Source organism: Mirounga angustirostris, unplaced genomic scaffold, assembly GCF_029215605.1.
Source record: "Mirounga angustirostris isolate CCGP_5_RB_7025 unplaced genomic scaffold, mMirAng1.0.hap1 SCAF_9, whole genome shotgun sequence".
In the NCBI taxonomy this organism is placed as follows: Eukaryota; Metazoa; Chordata; class Mammalia; order Carnivora; family Phocidae; genus Mirounga; species Mirounga angustirostris.
In genome coordinates, this window is record NW_026991717.1 from 59837981 (window position 1) to 59859555 (window position 21575).

The following is a 21575-nucleotide window of genomic DNA, read 5'->3' on the forward strand; positions in this document are numbered from 1 at the left end:
TCCATGTTATAGCGTATGTCACTACTTCATGCCTTTTTACTGCTGAGTAATATCCCTCTGTATGGATGTACCACACTTTATTTATTAATTTTTCCGTTGATGCATATTTGGATTATTTCTTTTTGGTTATGAATAATCCTGCTATGAACATTCACGTACAAGTTTCTGTGTGAACACGTGTTTTCAGTTTTCTTGGGTACCTAGGAGTGGAACGAACTGTTGGGTCATATAACTCTATGTTTAACAATTTGAAGAACTTCCAAACTGCTTTCTGAAGTGACTGCGCCATTCTATAATCCCACCAGCAGTGTGGGAGGGCTTGCCATTCTCTGCGTGTTCACAACAGCCTTCTAAGATTGTTACAACTTACAGTTGAGGGCACTGAAGCTTAGGGAAGGTAAATAGCTTGCCTGTTACTTCCAAATGCTCTTCCCTCTGTGACCTACTGCCACATATTAACCCTGTATCACCGATGAACAACTACGTTTCTCACCCTTTCACCTCTATGCCTGCATCACCCTGATGAGAGGTCCTTCTGTGTTGCAGGATGTGTCAGGAAACGCTGCATTTCTGGCCTTTACTCCTTTCGGGTTCGTTGTTCTGCAAGGAAACAAGAGGGTCCACTTCATTAAATGGTGAGTATCTTCATTTCCAAAACAGGCCTTTTATACCTCACCAGCTGGGGAGGGCTATGGTTCCCATGTCCTTTGTCTGTGATTGGGCAAGTTATGGTTCTCAGCCCCCTCAAAGCCTTGCATCCATAATGGTAACTGATCAAGGTAGTGGTCTCTTCCTAGGGATCCTATTCTTCCAACGGGGTGTTCCTGAGAGCCAACAGCCTCTCCAGAGAGAGAAAGAGTGTAGAGGGTTGATTTCCGGGTGTGATGAGAGACCCGGGGCCGGAGCCAATGTTAGGGAGGCAAAGTTCCTACGAGAAATGAGTCCTTGGGACTGTCCCCCACTGAGGACCACAGTATCTGCATGGCTGTTTACTCCCTTAACCACTGGCCTAAGGGAGGAGGGGCTCACCTTGGGGCAGATGTAAGTTATCTTGCAAAATCCCCATCCTTAGGCCAGATGTAAGTTGTCCTTGGCAAAACCCCCTCGTCAGGCCAACCCCCACTGTGGGCACTGCCTGCAAAAGCACAAAATGCTGCCCAGTCTCTCTCCTGTCCCTCTTTAGGGCTCAGGTGTCTTCAGCCTCCAGGAGTCACATCCCCACCTATCTTCCCCTCTCCCTCCTCCCACCCCCATTTCTAGCAGGCAAGAGCTACTGCCTGAGCTGAAGCTACTCTGAACTACTTCCTCTCTCCCCTGTCAGTTTTTGGGTCTGTTCTGGATGGTTCTGGGAGCTGATGCAGCACAGACTGCCTTATTGATGGACATTTGGCTCTCCTGGAGCCCCTTTTTCTGGCCTGCAAACATCTTTCAGCCTCATCAGAACATGTTGTATATTCTACTAAGCCCCTGTGATTTCTGTACCTTTTTGGCCTTCGACTGCCAAGTCTAAGCTGGCCAACTCCTCCCCTGAGCTTGGACAAATGGCTTACCTTGCCCAGCAGAGCTCAGCTGGGGAAGGTTGCTCCTGTCTTGGTTCCTTTGCCTTCTCCAGAAGAGCTGATGGGGAATCTGAGGACAAAGTGGTTTCCTGGCGAGCTTTCTGTTGGGGGTGCTGCAGGGCATCTCTCTTCTTGTGTCCTCTTCAGCTCCCCCACTGAGCTTGTGGACAGATAGCACCTTTCCAACCCTACTGCTCTTGTGCAGTCTGTCAATATGATCATCAACCAGAGTGCTAATGGAAGTGCCCCCCAGACACGACCAGTCAGGACCCATCCCCCAGGAAAACAGCCACTTCACAAGGCAGGTTGCTGCACTGAGTAACCAGGGCATACCCCAAAATAGCTCGTTGCTAGGCCTTCTGAAGTTGGCCCACTCACTGTGCTCTTTGGGTGACAATGGTGAGGGTTTGGGGTCTCCTTTCTAAGAAAATACTTTTCAGAAAAAAGCAATGAGTAGGGTCAGGCCACTGCTCTCCCAGTGAGGAGCACTTGCTTCCTGGATATAGCCGGGTTGTCTGATAGCGCTTAGAGGGCCCAGATGCTGGCCCACACCCTGATCAGGGTAGCTGTCTCATGAGGTTCCTGGTAGAGGGCATGTGTAGCTAGAAACAATTAGGACACACCTGTTACAGGGCCCTGCAGTCCAAAGTATCCTTCCCCATCCAGAAGCCCTCATGCTCACCTGATTCTCCCCAACACTTTTCATTCTGTGTCTTCTCTCACATCCCACTTCTTCAGGAAGTCTCCTTTTCACTGTGTCTCAATTTTAAAATAACAGATGTAGACCTAACCTCACTTTCAACAGAATGCTCCTTACTTTCCTATCTTGCTTGTTGAAGCCTAGATGATCAGTGTATTTGTTTACATATTAATTAACTAATATTTATTGTATTCTGAATGTGTATGAGAGAGACTGAATGGGAGGGATTCAAACAAGGAATACCATGTGCTTGTATTAGCTCAGAACTGGTGGTCACAAACTGTGAGCTCTCATCCTGACCCAGCCATGATTTCTAGGAAGCAAGTGACCTTCCTCTGTCCCCTAAATTTTGGCCAGTAGTAAATTAGGTACCTGGTTCTCACTACCTTTCTGCTGCTTCCTAAGACATTGAGAAAATCTCCCTAGAGATTGCAAAAAGGGAGAAAGCCAAGTAGAGGCAACTAGGCATGGTCTGACCTCCTTGGGGGTCCCAGCTGGGTCCCAAAATAAGGACTCCGCCCCCCAGTGAGATGGAAGGGCCTTCAGGATCCAAAGGGCAGCTGTCAGGCAAATGGAAGAGAAGCGAGGAGGGACCGATGCTGAGGCCTAGTTCCCTGGCTCTCAGGGACATCCACCAAGACCCTGGTCATTTTGCCACTCTGTAAATGTAAGCAAGGCTGAGAGCAGCGTGTGAAGGTGAGGTCTAAGCTGTGCCGTGTACAGTAACCATGTCGCTGCTTCTGATCTGTGCCTGTCCCGCGGGTGACGTACCCCAGTCTCCTGTTGGCCTCTTTCACTGCAGCCATTCACTGGGCTGGCGGCTTCAAGGATTTTCCTACAAAAACCCCTAAGCCCCTTCCTGGTCAGTTCGCTGCATGACTGTTCCACGTAACCTGTTCTCTCTCTTTGGTATGTCGCCCCCCCCCCCCCCGAGATCGTTTGACATTTGTTTGCGTTAAACTGCATTTTCCATCCAGTGGCACAGTCACCTGAAAGACTCAACTCCCTCAGAACCTGGTTGCATTGTTTTTCATCATTTGCTGTATCTTGAACTTTGGCCTCATCAGCTGCCTGTGGCACCTTACGTTTGACAGTCCCATCCAGATAATGCGCCTGTATTATGAACTAAACCCTGAAATGGCCCGGGACCACTCAACCTAGACTCCCTTCCCACGCAAAGGTTTCCCTCTTACAGCCACTGTTGATGAGCCCGAATTCCTCCTATCACCCCATTATTATAGTGTGATGGACCAGAAAACTGTGGATTGAACTGTTTCAGCAACTGTTCTCTAAGGCCACTGCGCTGCTGTCTTGTTTCAGTTCTAATTTTGGCTAAAACTGTGTCTGTGCCTGGAGCCCCTTCCAGTCAGGGTGGGCTGTGCATCTACAAGACTTAGCTGTGAACAAGCAGCCCACAACAAGGTGACAGGTGCTTCCTTTGTGCTTGTAGGAATGAGGTGACCAAGCTGAAATTTGAAGGAAAGACTTTCTATTTATACGTAAGTCAGAAAGAGGTGAGTGCTGGCTTCTTTCTCTTCAGGGAGGGCTGGGGCACTGAGGGTTCCTGATGGCCAGGACTGAACCAAAGTGGTGTATCCAGGTAGAACTAAGCCATCTGAATGATAAGCCTAGACCTGAAGGTGAGGGATGGAGAAATGGCTAGGCCCTGGAGCCCAGGACTTTTCTCCGGGATGCTGGTGACACCCAGAGGTTCTGTACCTCCAGGAAATGCAGACAATGCAAGATTCTTTTGCTTCTATATGACAATTCCAAGAAGATAATAAACTTTTAAAAAGAAGTAAAAAAATCCCAAATGACACTAACACTTTCTCTGGTGAGGGCTGTCTTGCTTCAGTTTGTACGAGCTGAGGCTTACTGTACTGGGCCTGCCAGGTGTGAACTTACTGAATTGAGCTCTGCCCCAGTGGGTCCTGCAGGCCTTCTCTTCCAATTAGCCAGCTGCCAGGCAGCTCCTTCCCCCATCTGAAATCTCTTCCTGCAGTCCTGGGGAGCCCTCAGACAGTCCAGGGGTCAGTGTCCTATGGCCATTTCACCCTTTGCTTCTCCATCCACACTCAGCTGTTTCTATATGGGATTTTTTTGTAGGAAAAGAAAATTATTCTCACATATTTTGCTCCAACTCCAGAAGCCTGCAAGCACCTCTGGAAATGTGGAATCGAGAACCAAGCCTTCTACAAGTGAGTGGACATAGGCAACAGGGACTATCTTTATCAGAGTCAAGCATAAAAGCTACTTTTAGAGTAACGATGGGCAGGAAAGTTTGAGGAACACTGAGAAAGGAGACATAAGATGACAAGGCTGAGCTTCCTTATAAAACTCAGACCCCTTTCTGGATGTCTGTACTCCCTAGAGGGACATAACTGAGGTCCAGGAATGTGTTTCCAGTAGAGATGTCCAGGGGGTCCACTTTGTGACGTCCTTGGACAGCTCCCGGTGGCAAAGCAGTTAGGGGTCTTTTCGGGGCAAGGCTTGGGCCTAAAAAAGCCCCTGGGTACCTGACTTGAATCAAGCTGGCCCTGTGGAGCCATTCAGAGCCACAGGAGGCCCATAAAAGGACAGACAGCTCCATGAAGGAGCAGAGGCAGGCCAGAAAGATCTCTAAGCCTTGGAGAGCCTTTGGGGTTTGCTCCCCAGTGGGTGGCCTAGTGCTGAGCTGGGGTTGATGCTAGCCCTTCCTGATGGGTCATTGCCAGAGGTATTGCCAGTAACAGACCCAAGTGCCCAGGAGCCTGAGCAGGGTAGCAGGAAGGGGGGCAAGGACTTGTCTGTTATGGAAAAGCCAGCTTTGGGCCAAAGGCAAGAATTCTGATTACCACAGGATTTGTAAAGTATATGAGGCTTCTGTGCTGTTTTGATTAAGAAAGTGGTTATAAAGGCATTAGGGAACAAAGAAATAGCCCATCAAGAAACTAGGATGACGCCAGATAAAGTATGTTTTACTAAAACCCTTGGTCTTGTTTTAAAAATAGAATGCAATGATTTATACTTTAATAAGCTGTATCTTAATCAGGACAACATAAGACAAAGTCTGTGGTATATTCTGCCTCTGACAAGCCATAGTTCTCCCTCCAGTAACCTCAAGGATCCTGAAGAGAGCAGAACTGCTCTGAGCTGGAGGGGTACCATTCTCCTGCTGCTGCCTGCTGGCTGCTATGGGATGCTGGCTGGCAGAACTGGTTCTCCTCCTTCTAGGGCCACAGCCCCAGATGCTGTTTCTTGGAAAGGCTTTCTGAATTGCTTAATAATTTCTATGCATTTGATACTAGAATCAGGGATGAGCAGAATGGGCAGCCTGAATTATAACCTGAGTCGGCTTCTTTCATCTTCTGAAGAAGACACTCAAAAAAGACTTTTGCATGGTCAAATTTCCCTCCTGTTCAGTCCCTAGCTGTCCAAGGAAAGCCAAGAAAACATGTCTGCACCATTTCTGAAGACCTTTGTTTTTCTCTTTGTGTCATGGGAACAGAACTGTGCTTCTGCATCTGTGACCAAACTCAGTGTCTGAGTCTTTCCATTAATAAAGCCCTCACCCCCCCACTAGTCCTGCCAACACCCTCAGTGGAAACTGAGGCTGTTTTTCACTTTTCCACTGATTACTTAATGTTCTTTACTAAGTGTTAAAAGCCTCTAGCTGGGGTCAGATCCCCAACTGTGCCAAGTCTTAGCAGCAGCCACTTTGGCATCACCCTGAGCACCTTTCACGTGCAGATCCCTGGCCCTGTCGTTGGCCTAGTACTTTGAAGGGAGGCAGGTTAGACTCAAGGACATGCTTGGGCAAGAAGACAAGGAGACTCAGAGCCTCACAGAACCCTGAGACAGGTGGGGATGGTATCTCCCAGGAACTGCTATTCATGGATTTGGGAGACAGCTCCCTAAATACTGACTGCCTGCTCATGACAGAGGCTTCAGACCCAGATCGGTTCCTGTCTAGATCAGCACTCCAGGCACCTCAGGGCATGTTGTAAGCTGAGTCAGGTCTTGGGAGGCTTCACTCTGGATGGTTCTCCCCAGCTTCCTTTTCTAAGTGTGAGAGGCCATTTGGGATCAGAGAAGTCACCTAAGAGGATATTTTACAGTGCCCATGGCCTTCCAGAGCCTCCACATCAGCTGTCTACAGCCTTGAAAGTGATGCTAATAGGCTTACTGCGAGAAGGGGAATGATTCCAAGTTCAAATAAATGATGGAACTTATATTAAAGTTAAGCTAGTTTGTTCATTTTAGGACTTCTCAGAGTCTTTAATAGAACATATTTTATGACTCTCCAAGAGGGGGATGAAATAGGAAGGGCAGCCCGTACTCTCTTTTCCACCCACAATTACCCAGACATGGACATGTATCATCAAATACTAGGACTGGAAAGGACTCCTGAGGTCAAGTAGCTCCATCATTTTATAGATAAGAAGACCAAAGCTAAGAAAGGAAAGAGATTTGCCCCAGGTCACATTGCTAACAAATGGCCTGAAATTTGATGAGTGGCATTCTATTATTCCCCCAGACCACCATCCATAACATTTAGTCTCAGTCCCCCTGGTGAACCCCATGAAGCACTCTTGGGGAGCCCTCACACTCCTGACGTGAAAATGGGTTTCAACATGACTGTCTCCAGCACTAAGGCTGTGAGGAAGCTCTCAGGTCCTAAAGGAAAGTCAGAGACAAGCCGGGCTGTGAAAGGCCTTTTCCTGAAGAGTTTCCTCAAGTAGCCTTTGGAAGGAGCTGGGAATGCGCTGCCTTAGCCTGTGGGGCAGTTGCAGGCCATCTGTCACACTGGACTTTGCCTTGCTGCAGGCTGGAGAAGTCAAGCCAAGTCCGCACAGTGTCCAGCAGCAATTTATTCTTTAAAGGGAGCCGGTTCCGATACAGGTAAATAGTGACAGTAAGTAACTGTTATGGACCTATTTTCAGACCCTTCTCTGGAGAACAGTGGCTCAGTGGTCCTTATCCTTGAGAACAAAGAAACTGGGAACCTCCAAAAAAGCCTGAGGTTCCCATCCAGTTCTCCTGTCTCCTGTCCTTTTGACTATTTCTTTCCTTCCCTGCCACCGTTTGTCTGCAGGGTTTAAATATGTATCTTCTCCTTCTGCCCTCACAACAGCAGTGAAATAAGAACTGTAGCAGTGATTCTTTTCATGTCTGTCTAAAGATTTTTTTTTTTTTTTGCAATATTTCTGGAACATGCTGGACAATGAGAAATCATTTCTAAATGAAAATGGAAAATCCCAACGACTCGAGATAGAGAGCTTTCTAAGATAAGCTGTCAGGACATCTTAGAACTTACCCAGCAAGCAAGCCTTTCTCAGTGACCTAAACATTGGGAAGGGCTAGGCCAAAGAGGCCACCTCCCAGTTCATCCAAAGTATCTGAAGCCTTAGACAGGAGCCTGGTGCTAGAACACCGTCTCATCCCTTGCTGCTTGTTTTATTATACTATTTATAGTGGCCGAGTTGCAAAGGAAGTAATGGAGTCAAGTGCGAAGATCAAACGGGAGCCACCAGAAATACACAGGTAGGCTGCCACGGACTTCCCCCAAACCAGTTGAGCTCAGATCCCAGAAGCTCCAAAAAGGCAGCAGTTTCAGTACTATGAAGATTCTGGATGCAGTGGCTCTCACAAAAGGGGAAGGAGAACACGGCAGGAAGGTGAAGAGATCCATCTCAGCTAAAGGCATGGGCAACAGTCTGACCCTGGTATCCCTGAGCCTTGAGGGAGCACGGGGAAGGGCGTAGTACCCAGTACCACATCCTGGGTGCTTCTCTACTGTCCTCCCAAATCCTAAAAGTGGTCATAGGCCATGGAGGACATGTCCAAAGTGCAAGATTTCCTTAGTTCTGGAATCAGTCCATTACAGAAAGCCAGGGATAGCCCCACAGCCCTACCACACTAGGTCTAAAATAGTTTTGAGATCCTTGCTTCATGTGTAACTGCACATCACGTATATCTCCTAAACCTAGTAAGATCCAGAAAGACTATGATTGGCCAAGACAGCTAGGGTTCACCAACCAGCCTGATCTCTGGGAATGGGAGCATTACTACCACCTTCACATGGCACCCCCTGCCAACAGCAGTCTCTCTCAGAAGTCAGAGAGGCTGCCATATCAGTTTTCAGGCATGTTTTCTATAGTACTGCTTATGCTGGGGCTCTGCATCCTGACAAACCTGCCCAGAGACCAGCGGTACCATTGCTGCACTAAAGCAAGGCTCAGGTGGGTCTAGGATATGAGGTGGGAGATGAGTCTAAAGCAGGGTCTCTGACTGGAATCCAGGGACTAAAGGCAAAAAATAGGTATTAAAGACTTTTAATAAATAAATTAAATAATAAATAAATAAAATAAAATAAAATAAAACTTAACACAGCCAGGCAGTTCTAGCAGCTACTTCTCAACTCTGTGTCCTGACCACATCTGTCTCTGCACTGAATTAACAAAGTTCTCTTTTTCTTTAACCTCAGAGCAGGGATGGTTCCCAGCCGCAGCTGTCCCTCCATAACCCATGGCCCAAGGCTGAGCAGTGTCCCCAGGACCCGCAGAAGAGCTGTTCACATCTCCATCATGGAAGGTGAGCATAAGCTCTGGAGAGGACCATGGGGTTCCTCTAAGTTTTGACTTGGACCACTTCCTCTCAGGGACCTTGAACAGAAGTTGCACTAGAGACAGGAGCACATTTCTCCAGTGCAAGAGAGAAGGTTTCATGCAGTGGTTGGGAACACCAGCTGGGTGTCAGGTGAAGGATAAGCCCACCCAACCCTGCTAAGCTGTAGTCTAAGAGGGGGTTTAAATCTGAGAGTGTTGGGCCAGACCTTTGGGAGACTGTGTTATTACATCTAACAGGTTCCATGCAGTTCTGAAATTGCTTTCCATCAAGAGGCTTTTCACTTATTTTTCAGATCAGACTAGTCTCCACAGTTTAAATGATCAGGGCGACTGAGGCAGTTAACCAAGAAATGAACTCTTAGTTCTGAAGCATCCTAATAGCTGCTACCACTTTCTATTTCAGTGGGAGAAATCTGTCCTCTTGCTATCTGAATTCTTTAACATGATCTCGGGATATCTCATATGCCCCACCTCTCTCTATCCTACCCTCCCTTTGGAGAAGGTGGTCCTGGGGGGGAAGAGACAAAGTCTGTGAATCTTCACAGAATAGATACTGCAGTAGCTGAGCCTGATACCTCTCTACTCCCTGGGTAGTTAATACTGTTAGGAGACTCCTGGAATATTTCCCTCATGGTCACTGACTCAGCTGCCCCACAGGTATAAAGTTGAATGCTTTCATTCCTGAAGATGTTTTTGTAGGACCTCAGAAGATCTAAAGCTGCAACGAACAGCAGTGGGTTTGCTTCAAACCTGTCCTGGAAAGGGAAGACTCTGTGCCCTTTCTGTGGGAATGCTGATTAAGGAAAATAAAGAACTACTTAGGTTAGGAAGGACATCACTCTGCGGCTCCCCTGTGAGGATCATGGGTTTGTGTTTAGGATTTTATTTGTCACTGACTTTGCATTATCTAAGTCTGGCATATAACTACAGTCTAGGGGTTGAGAACCCTGGCCGGGGAACCACATCAAGTGCCTTAATTATTTATCTTAGTTGTTCTATTTGTAAAATAGGGGTATCTTCCTTGCGTACCTACCCATGGGCTGTGAGGAACCTGATGTACACAGAAGTACTTTAAAGAGATTAAAGCATTTACTGGACAGGGAACAAGCACAGTGCAAAGAGGCCTGCTCTGGAAGTCAAAGATGAGATTCGGATCAGAGCTCTGCCATGTACTTTCTCTAGGGCAGGTTGCTTCACCTCTCTGAGCCTGTGGCCCCCACCATAGAGTGGGGTGTGGGTGTGGGAGGATGCCTTCTGAACTACGAAGTATAATCGCTATGCAAAGTATGAAGTTACTGAGGTTTGTCATCAGACACGGGCTCCTGGTTTTTCCTCCAGTCTTAGGCTGAGCCGGAGAACTGAGCATAGCTCTCATTGTCCCTCTTCTTTTGGGGCATTCATCTCAGGAAAACAGAATGAATTTCTTCTTTTGAGGAAACATAACTTTCTCCCCCCCCCCCCCCCCCGTGGCCCTTCTTCCTATCCATCCTGAGGTCGGAAGGCACCAGGTTCACCTCAAAGCTCCTGTAAAAAGTCAGAACAGCTGTCCTCCCAGAGAAAAGGCCACCCTCTGACACTGAGCACTAATACAGGTCTAGGGAAGAGCCATCTGCATTTGTTCTCCAGCATATGGAAGAATGTCCAGTAAAACCCATGTTCCCAGAAAAGGGAAGACAGGCTGTCCATGTTGGGGTATAACTCATTTATAGTAGTTGCCAACCAGGGTTAGCAGAACTACTAAGAAGTGGGAAACCGGTCCTTGAGCTCTCCCAAGACAAGCTACGAGGCTGCCCCAGTTCCCAACCAGCTCTGGCTGTGCCCCCAGCATCCTCCCAGAAGCTGTCTTCTCCCATTGTAGCAGCAGTAGTCTCCTCAGCATCCGAAATAGTCCTCTTTGCTTGTAAAATGCCAGGGGAGGGTGCAGCAGGGGAAGGCCACCAAGGAAGCTAGTAAAGAAGAGACTTCTAGGGCCAGGGCACACCGTCACCATCTCAGCCCCCATGGAAGTTCATGCCTGGCAGACTATATAGCACAGCAGGCTCCCGTGTGCTACTCAGCAAGCCAACCTGCTGCTCACACCCCATGCCTGACTGAGGCTGACTACACACAAGAATAGCCTTCATCCCCAGTCATGGCCCTCAGCCCAGGACCCATTAGATTCAGGAGGACAAAAGTAGAAGCAGCTAAGAACTGCCCCAGCAGGAATGACACTAACAGGCTCACAGTGAGGAGAGGCAGATGGACATCTGGTTTGGATGTAGGGGGAAAAAAAAAAAAAGATTTTAGCATTTAAGTGGCTCTATCAGTGCAGGGATTATCAAGCCTGGGGAGATAAAGAATGGATTATTTCCCAGAGAGCTGAGCTACACCATCTCTCAAGAGGGGTTTCACCTTTAAAGCGCCCAGCAAACATAGCTGACCCTCACTGTACACCTAACCAGACAGGGAAGGGCTGAGAGAAATGATGAAGGGTCTCAGAAGAAGGGCACTAACTACCAAAACTCCCACGAAATTATGGACATTTGAAAGTGGTTCATGCTGCATCAGAGACTCTTTCCTATTGTCCATATGGCAAATAAATTAATGTCACAGAAACTATTTGCCTTTCCCAGGGGGAAAGCTTTGGTTGCTATCTCTAAAAACAATGGGAAAATTGCAAAAACAGTAACATAAGACTACAATTTGAATGAGACCATGTAATTCCAATGAGCTGGGGCCGTTAAAAAGATGATGGTACACTGGTTGGCCCTTCCCTCTGCTCTCAGGGATGCCAAGATACCACGTGTTGTTAGCACAGGCTTAGCCAGAGAGGATGCTTGGGTATGTTGATTCCTTTTATCCACTGCACCCTGCGGGGCACAGCTCAGCAGCAGGGAGCCAAATAGCATACAGCCCAGTGGATGGGACACAGCCCATTTCCACCCCAGAGCTGCCACCTCACACTTCAGAGCCACCCAACCCAAAGCCCAATGTCTTTGTAGCTTCACATCCTGCATTTTCTGGAACTATGGGATGCTCCCTACCCTGTGGGATTGTTCTCTGCCCTCTCGGTACTTCACTCTCTGAGAAGTCTGGGGCCCTTATACGGGGCTCCGAGAAACAGTCACATGCTAGGGAAGCATTACTTTTTATGGCTCTAAGTGCTTCTGACTGAATCCAGTCCCTGATAACGTTGGCCTCTCAGAGCTGTTCTTCCCTGAAGCTCAGCCTGTTCTGTCTCGCAGAGCTGACATTCTCTCTCCAGCACAGGAGGCACTGTGAACGAGCTGCCATGGCTTGAGGTCAGCAAAAATCCTTTGTCCCCAGTTGGTTTTCCATCCTTTCCCTCTGCATCCCCCCTGCCTGGCTGGTTTCCATGAAGAGATCAGCTGGTTTCCACTGAAGAAGTGTCTGCCTGCCTGGGCCACCATGGGGAAGAGTCTGATTAAGATTCACACCAGAGTCCGAGTTCAGCTCCGGTTGACTAATCACTGCCTTCGGCCACTGAGTGTACGCATCGTGAGGATGGGGCCCCGGCTCCAGGGTAGGCTCCTGACCACTGTGCCCCCCCGCCCACAGGAAGCCACCTCTGGGCAAGGCAATCAGCTGGAGCACATCCAAGGTAAAAAAGACTCCTCTGTTTTGCTGTGCCATTTGCCAGCTCCCACCCATGGTACCCACCCTGTCCATCCCAGAATAACGGGCTTGATGAAGGGGTGGTGGTTTCTAGTGAACCTGAAGTTCTATACAAGACTAGCCTGACATAGCAATAATAACCTTACAGGTGAGGTCTGTTGAGGGAACAGAAAACTAACACTGAGCAATTTTGTCTGTCAAGCAATTTACTAGCAATGCATACATATCCATTATCTTATTTACTGAGAGCACCAACAACTTATAATGTGGTTTCTGGTGTCTGTCTGATTTGTTCTCTCTGATGTAACAGCCTTTGCCTCTCTCCTTCCCCAGCAAGCTTAGGGCTGAATTGTAGGCCAAGCTAAGTTTGTGCAGAAGTGGCTTCTGGTAGCTAAGCTGGTTGTGCTTTGGAAGATCTGGTAGAGTTGTCTCTGTGAGGAGACACCCTTTAGAAAGATTATGAGGAGCCCTGTACAGGGGGTGCTGAGGTTCCAGAGGAAGGAGGGTGGAGGAGTGGGTGGGAAAGGAGCTGAACCAACACATGTGTGATCAGGGCCTAAAGGTCTCTGTTCTATCAGGGACTCATTACATACTACCAGGTATATATTCCTCATGCTGCTTATGCAAATGCAGGAATAAGGGAGAAAAACGGGGGTGGGGGGGGAATCAAAGGAGCATCAAGAGCTCTGGAACAAGGGGCAAGCTCTTAATTTCACATTATTTCACAACAGTTTCTTGGGCAATTGGGACCTAAATCTAAGGCAGGTGAAGGCTGTAGACTTAATTCATCCTGGCCCAAAATCTAACTACATGATCATTAGCATCAGGAAACAGGCTTGCAGTCTATCCTTGCCTTTCCCATTACCAACCAACCACATGTCATTAGGCAAGCTCTGTAACCTCTTGCCTTCACGACTTCGTGGAAAGATGAAAGCACTTTAAAAAGTTTAAAACATACAAACTTAAGATTTTAGCACAGGGGAAAACAAAATACAACTAGGACCATGAGGAGCTCCTGAAAGCAGAAGCTGAGAGCTGTAGCAAATACACTGATGATGAGGTGATGGGGAGTATAGGTGGACAGCAGGGGGCTGCTGTTGCCACCCCAACCCACCCGTTTATAACCCAGGGTTTGTTCCCCTGGAGAGCCCTTAACTGCACCTAGGCTGAAATGGGCTCCAGCAGGCTAGGCAGGCAGGCAGGCTGCCTGGGTACACATGGCTACACCACAAGAGAACCAAATGAAACTCAATACTTCTGAAAGGTTACTGCCACCTTTAAAGAGAGACCCTTGGGCTTCTGAAGCTAGCCCTGAACTGAAAAACTCCCTAATCAGCCCTAGTTAGGTCAAACCTTTACAGAGCTGGGAACTGGTTCAGTCTTGCAGAAGTCAGGGTCAATTTCAGAGCAATGAAAGGGGGACTGGCTTCTCTTGCCATTGGCCACAAATGCAGGGAGAGCCAGAGCCACTCTGGCACCCCCAAGGTAGCCAGGAATGGGGGCGCCTGGGTGGCTCAGTTGGTTGAGTGTCTGCCTTCGGCTGAGGTCATGATCCCAAGGTCCTGGGATCGAGCCCTGCATCAGGCTCCCTGCTCAGCAGGGAGCCTACTTCTCCCTCTCCCTCTGCCTGCCTCTCTGCCTACTTGTCCTCTCTGTCAAATAAATAAAATCTTAAAAAAAAAAAAAAAAAGGTAGCCAGGAATGGAAAATGCAGACATTGAACCTGAAACAAGAAGCCATTTCCTTGAGAGCACTGTGATGTGGGCCATACTTGGTGACTCTGGGCCCACATCCTCCGGCCTAGTGGCTGCTGTTTACTTCACAAAGTAACCAGCTCCTGTTTTTCACTACCAGAGATTGAGCTGTGGAAAGACAGAAATGTTCCATCTGAGAAAGCAGAGAGATAATGGGTAGTTTTAGGGGGCAGAGGACCCATCCCCAGAATGGATGTAGGACAATTTCCACCCTGACCCAACAAGATCTTCTCAGAGACCACTCTGCACTCTGAGTGTGTAAAGACAGGGGAATTGTCAGCCTCCTGTGGACCCAGCTCATTCTAAGGTGAAAAGAAAGAGAGCTAGCCAGGGGCTATTCCCTTCTCCATCAGAGACCACTTAAGGAAGAGCAGATAGGGTTTTCACATCCCCTAAAATCAGGACAGCTAGAAGTGGGAGGCTGAAGAGACCAGCAGCAGCGATCCAAAAGATGACCTCATGAGCTCAAGGAGCTGCCTGCTGGGTTGTTAGAAGGACATGCAGCTCCAGAATCAGTATTTGATGAGGCCCAGTAAAGCAAAACAATCTTCTCCCCATTCCTGCCTCTCAAGGCACTCAGCCCAAGAGGGAGACTTGACCTCCCTGAACTGTGGCCCCAGCTCTGAATCAGGGATAGTCTGTGATTCAGATTGTCTTTCAACTGGGGCTAAAACCAGGCCCAGGACATCAAAAGCCAGAAAGGCAGAATCTTTAACAAATCTTGCTAAAACCCTAAGTAAAAAGAAAAAAAAACCCTTCCAACCACAGCCACTCTCATGTCTGCTGCTGCTTTTATCCTATTCCTGATACATCAAAACGGTGTAGTGGCCACTGCTGCTGATCACATGGGCTGTGCAGAAGGACTTCCTTGCAAACTTTTAGTAACAACCTAAAACAGAATGGGTGTGCCTCCACCAGACAGCAAAGTGTGCACTGGGACCCAGAAAGCCTACTCCTATTCCTTTTGCCTTTGCAGGCCTGGAGTCCCTACGAGACAGTGCCCATTCCACCCCAGTGCGTTCTTCCTCCCATGGGGACACCTTCCTGCCTCACGTGAGAAGCAGCCGGGCAGACAGCAACGAGCGAGTCGCTGTGATTGCAGACGAAGCCTACAGCCCTGCAGACAGTGTGTTGCCCACCCCTGTGGCCGAGCATAGCCTGGAGCTGATGCTGCTTTCCCGGCAGATCAATGGGGCCACCTGCAGCATCGAAGAGGAGAAGGAGTCTGAGGCCAGCACTCCAACTGCTGCAGAGGTGGAGGCTCTTGGGGGAGAGCTGAGGGCCCTGTGTCAGGGGCACGGCAGGCCAGAGGAGGAACAGGTGAATAAGTTTGTTTTAAGTGTCCTCCGTTTGCTCCTTGTGACCATGGGACTCCTCTTTGTTTTGCTCCTTCTCCTGATCATCCTTACTGAGTCTGACCTTGACATTGCCTTTTTCCGCGATATCCGCCAGACCCCCGAGTTTGAACAATTCCACTATCAATACTTTTGTCCCCTCAGGCGATGGTTTGCCTGCAAAATCCGCTCAGTGGTGAGCCTGCTCATTGACACCTGAGAAGGCATGACTCCTAATAACTAGCCAGGTGGACCAAGGAGCCTGGCTACCCATTCCCAGCAATGGGACCCATCGCGGAACCATCGGCACATGTACCAAGTCCTCCTCTCATGACTCAAAGTCCACAGCCTAGGAGGGTCATTTCCCAGAAGAAAAAAAGGATAGGCTCATGTCCTGTCTAAACAAACTGGGAAAACTCATTTCCTTCAGAGGTTCTTTCAAGAAAGGCTCAGCGACTCTGTTTCTCATCCTCCCAATTTGCAGGATAATTTTTGGTTTTGAATTTTGATTTTTCATAGATGTGTATTATTTTCAAAGTATCAAATAAAAATTTATTTTACTATTACTGATTATCGCAGTAGTGTCACCTAGCAGATGGGACACTAGCTGAAGACTAGAGAGCTGTTGTCTTCTGTATTCTGCAGGAGCTTTCCTACTGGGCTCCAGGAGACTCAGCAGTGCAGCCTCAGCAGGGCAGGCCAGGGGTCTGGACAATGGGAACTATCTAGGTTTTCTTGCCAGAGATTTTTAAAAAGTAAACATCCATACAGAATGATTAAATGGAAAGTTGCTTCTTATGATGGTCTGAGTTGGATTTTCTTTTCCTTTTGTTTTTTCCAAATCTGAGCAGAGTGGGCATCTGAAGGGACCACCGCTACAGCAGCAGCAGGAGCAGGGGTGGGGTAAGTCTGTCCCCTTAGACTAGATCCTAGTGGGCATCACCATGAGTTTTGTATAATGAACTTATTAGACTTCTGTGATTTTTTTTTCCTGAAGAACCTCAAGATTTTTATAGTGCTCCAGAGACATTAGTTGAATTCAGTGGTGCCAGAGACAGGACTGTCAGAAATGTTGGACAAAGTGTAGTTAACAGAAACCAGAGCCAAGGTACCTGAGAAACTGTTGAGATTCAGAGAGCAGTACCTATTTTGTACAACCCCCGCAAAAAAACTATTTCAATTTATATTTTAACAACAAATGTTATTTTCTTATCAATTCATATTTTGTTTTTACTTTATGGATTAAGAAAATAGAGCCTGATGAACTAAATGATGCAAGAAAGAAACTGATCCTGAGAATGAAAAGCTTCAGAAAATAGAATTCCAAGATCAACAAACAGCCTTGGAAGGGACCAGGAAAAGAATCTAAATAGGCATACTAAAAGATGCCTACGAAAGAAAGAAGGTGAATATGGCAGAGACCAACACTTAGATGTGGAAATACTGCCCCCTAGGGTCATCCTCTGCATCAGGAAAATAAAAATTGTAGGAAAGCATTTGCCATCCTTGCTGAGGGAAGCTGTGGAAGCATACAAAAGCACAGCATGTGAAGGGTGAGTGTGGGGTCCAAGGTCCAAGCTCCGCAACTCTTAACAACCACTTATAAGATCTTGTTTTCATCTCAGGGAGAGATTTCTAAGTCATCTGGGGCCTGAGGACTCATTTAAGGATGGTCAGTAGACCTATTCCTGGGAACCCCACAACAGTGGAGCCACTGCTAACACCCTATGATGTTGGGCAGCCCCAAATGCAGAACACAAATGAGTCACTTGTAGATTTGCTCTCCCCTAGTTTGTGCCCTGAAATAGCAGAATCATGTCCATATACAGAGTATTAACAGCTGCTGAATTAACAGGGGGTGCGGGGTGGGGGAGTGGATTGTGTAATTTTAAATGCCCTTTCATCTAGACCAGGGGTTGGCAAGCCTCTTCTGTAAAGTGCCAGATAATATTTTTTATTTTGGTTTTGTGGGCCATACTCTGTGGCACTACTCAACTCTGCTGTGATAGCACAAAAACAGCCATCCATAGGTAATACATAAACAAGGAGAATGGCTGTGTGCCAATAAAAGTTTATTTTAGGAGCTGAATTTGGACCACAGGCCGTAATTTGCCAACCCCATCTAGACAATAAAAATGCTCCTTACCAGTAGGTATGTTAGCAGAAAGAGGGCCGGCTCTGCTCCCATTCCCTACTTGCTACAGATCCAGGACCATTTCCCAGTGGAGATACTGGGGTTGCTTGTATAAAGGGTGCTTGAACAACCAACCAGCAAAGAGGTATCTGATGCCAAGATGAGCAAGATCAAGTGTTGAAATGCTAAAACTCGGCCAGAATCTAAGAATGGAAGAGGAATGTCTGATCATTTCCATACCAGCAACAATTTGGGCAGAATTACAAACATCTATTTACCAAGTGACAAGACAAACTGAGGGAGATCCTAGTAAAAATTAGGGATCATTAGAACCAACTAGCCACTGCCACTTGTCATCTACACAGGAAAGGCTTTACTTAGCACAGGACGGAAGTGAAAAGTAGACTCAGAGATGAAAAGGCTGTCAGGAGATAGGGGGCTGGTTGTAACCTGGATATCTACTGTCTTATGCAACATAGCAGATTATCTTTTAGTGTAGTGTTCCTACCTCAGTCTGTAGAATATGGTGTTTCTATGCAGTGAGTGATAGCCTTGACACCGACCTTTCATAGTCACATTAAAGAAAGATGCAGTATTCCATTTCCTGGTATGTTACTTGTGTCTAGAGTTCTAACAATACAATAGTCCATACCACTTCCAGGAGCTGGATTTTGCTCTCTGAACAGAACTTTTGGGTTTTTTCCAGGGCTTACCCCAGAAAATACAGATAGTAAAGTTTCCTTTGATTTGCTTTTCAAATAGTGCTTGAATAACAAAACTCCTTTGTTGGTGACTAGTCTTTTTTTGGTATCTCCCCATCATTAAACATTGTTCAAATTTTTAACCTGGTTTTACCGTGCTCCACTATGTCTCCCATTTTCTCTCAAAATTAGTTTGATCTCATTGTAAGAAAAAAAAACAATGGTTTCCATAGCTTCATCCATCAGAGTGAAATAAAACTCTTACTAAAGGATAGTGTACTGCATCTTTAAGCAGTAGAAGGTAAACTACCTGCAAATGTGAATTTCTTAGTTTCATTAAAAAGTATAGTTGTTAACCTCTCGTGTGCCAAAAATTCTAAGTTACATTTTCCTTCAAAGCAATGTACTTTTTTCTACATATGCAGTATGTAGTTAGCATAAAATCACTGGTGCCATGAAAATTATTTTTAAAATTAAATAAATATTTAAATATCATGGAAGAGTGGACTCTTTCTTTTTTAACTTACAGCTTGTCTCACTTTTTCTTCCTTAAAGTTACCAACACGTAGATAAAAAGATACCCAGGGGGATTTATACAACTGACTACTGTTCATGACTAGAATCATTTAAAATAGTCATCTATTATCCTTGTCCCTCCCCCCAAATAAATACTATTAAGAACGTGGAAGCTGTAATAATGGAATGATTTTAGAGATGAACTGGACCTCATTCTTCTCATGAGGAAAACCAAAAAGTGATTTTTCTGAAGGTTACAGAGTTAGTCTTAGATACCAAAAGTAGATCCTAGATGGTCCAGGGTTCCTGGCTGGCTCAGTAGGTAAAGCATAAGACTACTGATCCCAGGGTTGTGAGTCTGAGCCCTACACTGGGTAAAGAGATTAGGCACATGAGTCTGTCCTCCCCCCTTCCCATGTACTGTAACTGGCTGAAAAGATTTAAATCTGTTTGGGGGCACCTGGGTGGCTTAATCGTTAAGCGTCTGCCTTTGGTCATGATTCCAGGGTCCTGGGATTGAGCCCCCCATCAGGCTCCCTGCTCTGCGGGAAGCCTCCTTCTCCCACTCCCCCTGCTTGTGTTCCCTCTCTCGCTGTTTCTCTGTCAAATAAATAAATAAAATCTTAAAAAAAAAAAAAAAGATTTAAATATTTGTATTCACAGCCCTCAAGCTCCCTGTTTTCCTGGAGAACTGCCTTTGCAAAGTCATCTCTGTGGAACAGAAACTCAAAGACCTGAATACCAAAACAGGACTGAATCAACTCAGATTTTATCAATTCTAGATCATTTGTAGTCTCACCTACCTGTCCACCTATGACGAGAATCATCTCCTTCCTCCTTAAAGTCACATAAGAAAGGCTGGGCATCTCAAAGAAAATGATTCAAGTGGAATACAGAGCTTACATGCTTAAGGGATATCATAAAGCACAACCTAAAAAAAAGGTTTATCCCAAAAAGAGAGAGCAATTGTAATATACAAATAATTACAGAAGCCACACAGTTTTAAGCAAGTCTCTGGGAGAAGTACCTTTCACAACAGATTATAGTTTAAGGATGTCCTAAGGGAGACAATTTTACTTTACGTGTTTTCTAGATTTAAACAATTACTCCATTATAGAGCTTTTCACTGAGAAACAAGTCCCCCCACACTCTCCTTCCTTCCTGCATATTGCCTCAAGAAGACAGTCTATTAAGTGGAATTAAATATAAATAGCACAGTTTATGAAGCTAAAATGGCAAAAGAAACCACAAAAGTGAGAAACATCAAGAATATGCTAACATTTATTGCAGAAACCAGGCAATTACGACCAAGTATTCAAAGCTTAAAGGATGGTGCTAATTTCAATATCGTTAAAAAAAAGAGCAGTTCTCACAGAAGTTGCCACCCTGGAACCTGTGAACTGAAGTGGTATCAAAAAGGGAAAGGAAGCCTAGAGGCTTCATTTACCATCTCCAGGCAGTTTAATAGAAGTCAACCTCATTTAGCTTTACTTTCCATTTCATAAATTAATGTTCCGTTTCACTTACCAATTCCTATACGCCTATCATCAAGAAAATAGAGAACTCTTGTTACTTATAAACACTCACAACCTACTTAATAAACTAGGCCTCAAAATTAGACTTAACCTCTCATTACAGAGAAGGAAATTATACATGTCATTTTATTTCTGTAATATATAATTTGAGAAGATATTTCCTCTTAGAATTCAAACATATTGCCAAAAATGATTTACAATAGTCTTTCAGTAGTAGTTTGGCAATGAAGAGCAATGAAAAAAGTCAGATAGGTGCTATCACACGGTAATGTTAGTCACTGAGTTAAGAAGCTACCCTTCCAACAACAAACACATTCACATTGCCCTAACTTCTGGGGAAAAAAAAAAAGTTTATGACAAAATGCCAAAAGTGGTTTATCATAACATTTCCCCCCAGTATGAATTAGGAATGAAGGTATTCACTTAATAGGCTAATGAATCTCCTCTGGAGAGTTTAAAGACAGGGACAGAAAAGGGTGTCTGGGACCTTCTAAGGCAGGAGCTTTCACTTCTTTAACTATGACCCACAGTAGTACCACAGTAATAAAGACATGTTTTACATCAGAATATTCATATGCATATACACTTACATATATGTATGCACATATTACTAAGTTTCACAAAACAACACTTACTCTAATTACATTTATTATTCTTTACTATTTCTTTCCTTTTCCTTTTTTTAAAGGCTGGTCATGGCTACACTGATTTCATGTGAATAGCTACAAACCGCAGTCTGGAAAACACTGGTCTGAAGGCAATCTCACACTGGATTACAAGGGTCAGGCAGATCAAAACCCTGTTCCTAGAAGCCCTACAATCCCTTGGCTCATGCTTCAGGAGCCATCTAGAGGAGGTAAAAGGGTCAGCACACAAAGACCCAGGCCCCTGTCCAAGTGAACTAAAGGCTCCTCAACAATTATCTTAGGATTTTACTTTTAATTTAAAGGCAGGAGGGGGGGAAAAAAAAGAGTTCTCCATTAAAAAAATTAAGTTTCAAAATCACTAAGTTAGATGACCTTTCAGGATCCCTTCCAGTGTGTAAGTCTACAAATATTCACTCCAAACCATGAAATAAACCACAAATCCAAATATCACTACAGAATCAAAACCATATCA

The 21575-nt window shown here is 46.0% G+C and overlaps 1 protein-coding gene across 9 annotated transcripts in view; it reads left to right on the forward strand.

Annotated features, from left to right (window-relative positions):
- FRMD5 (FERM domain containing 5) overlaps nucleotides 1–18871 on the forward strand; it is a 309170-nt gene extending 290299 nt beyond the window's left edge. For 4 of the 9 annotated variants that reach the window (XM_064570531.1, XM_045900179.3, XM_054513562.2 and 1 more), the window contains 7 exons: nucleotides 547–635; nucleotides 3710–3773; nucleotides 4366–4457; nucleotides 7066–7140; nucleotides 7714–7782; nucleotides 8726–8832; nucleotides 15213–16727. In XM_064570531.1, coding sequence (XP_064426601.1) covers nucleotides 547–635; nucleotides 3710–3773; nucleotides 4366–4457; nucleotides 7066–7140; nucleotides 7714–7782; nucleotides 8726–8832; nucleotides 15213–15790 — 1074 coding nt within the window. In that variant the 3' untranslated portion in view covers nucleotides 15791–16727. Of the gene's footprint in view, nucleotides 1–546; nucleotides 636–3709; nucleotides 3774–4365; nucleotides 4458–7065; nucleotides 7141–7713; nucleotides 7783–8725; nucleotides 8833–15212; nucleotides 16728–16817 lie in introns of those variants that run through there. The other 5 variants (XM_045900184.3, XM_045900182.3, XM_045900181.3 and 2 more) reach the window with 5 other exon arrangements.
- The last annotated feature ends 2704 nt before the right edge of the window (nucleotides 18872–21575 follow it).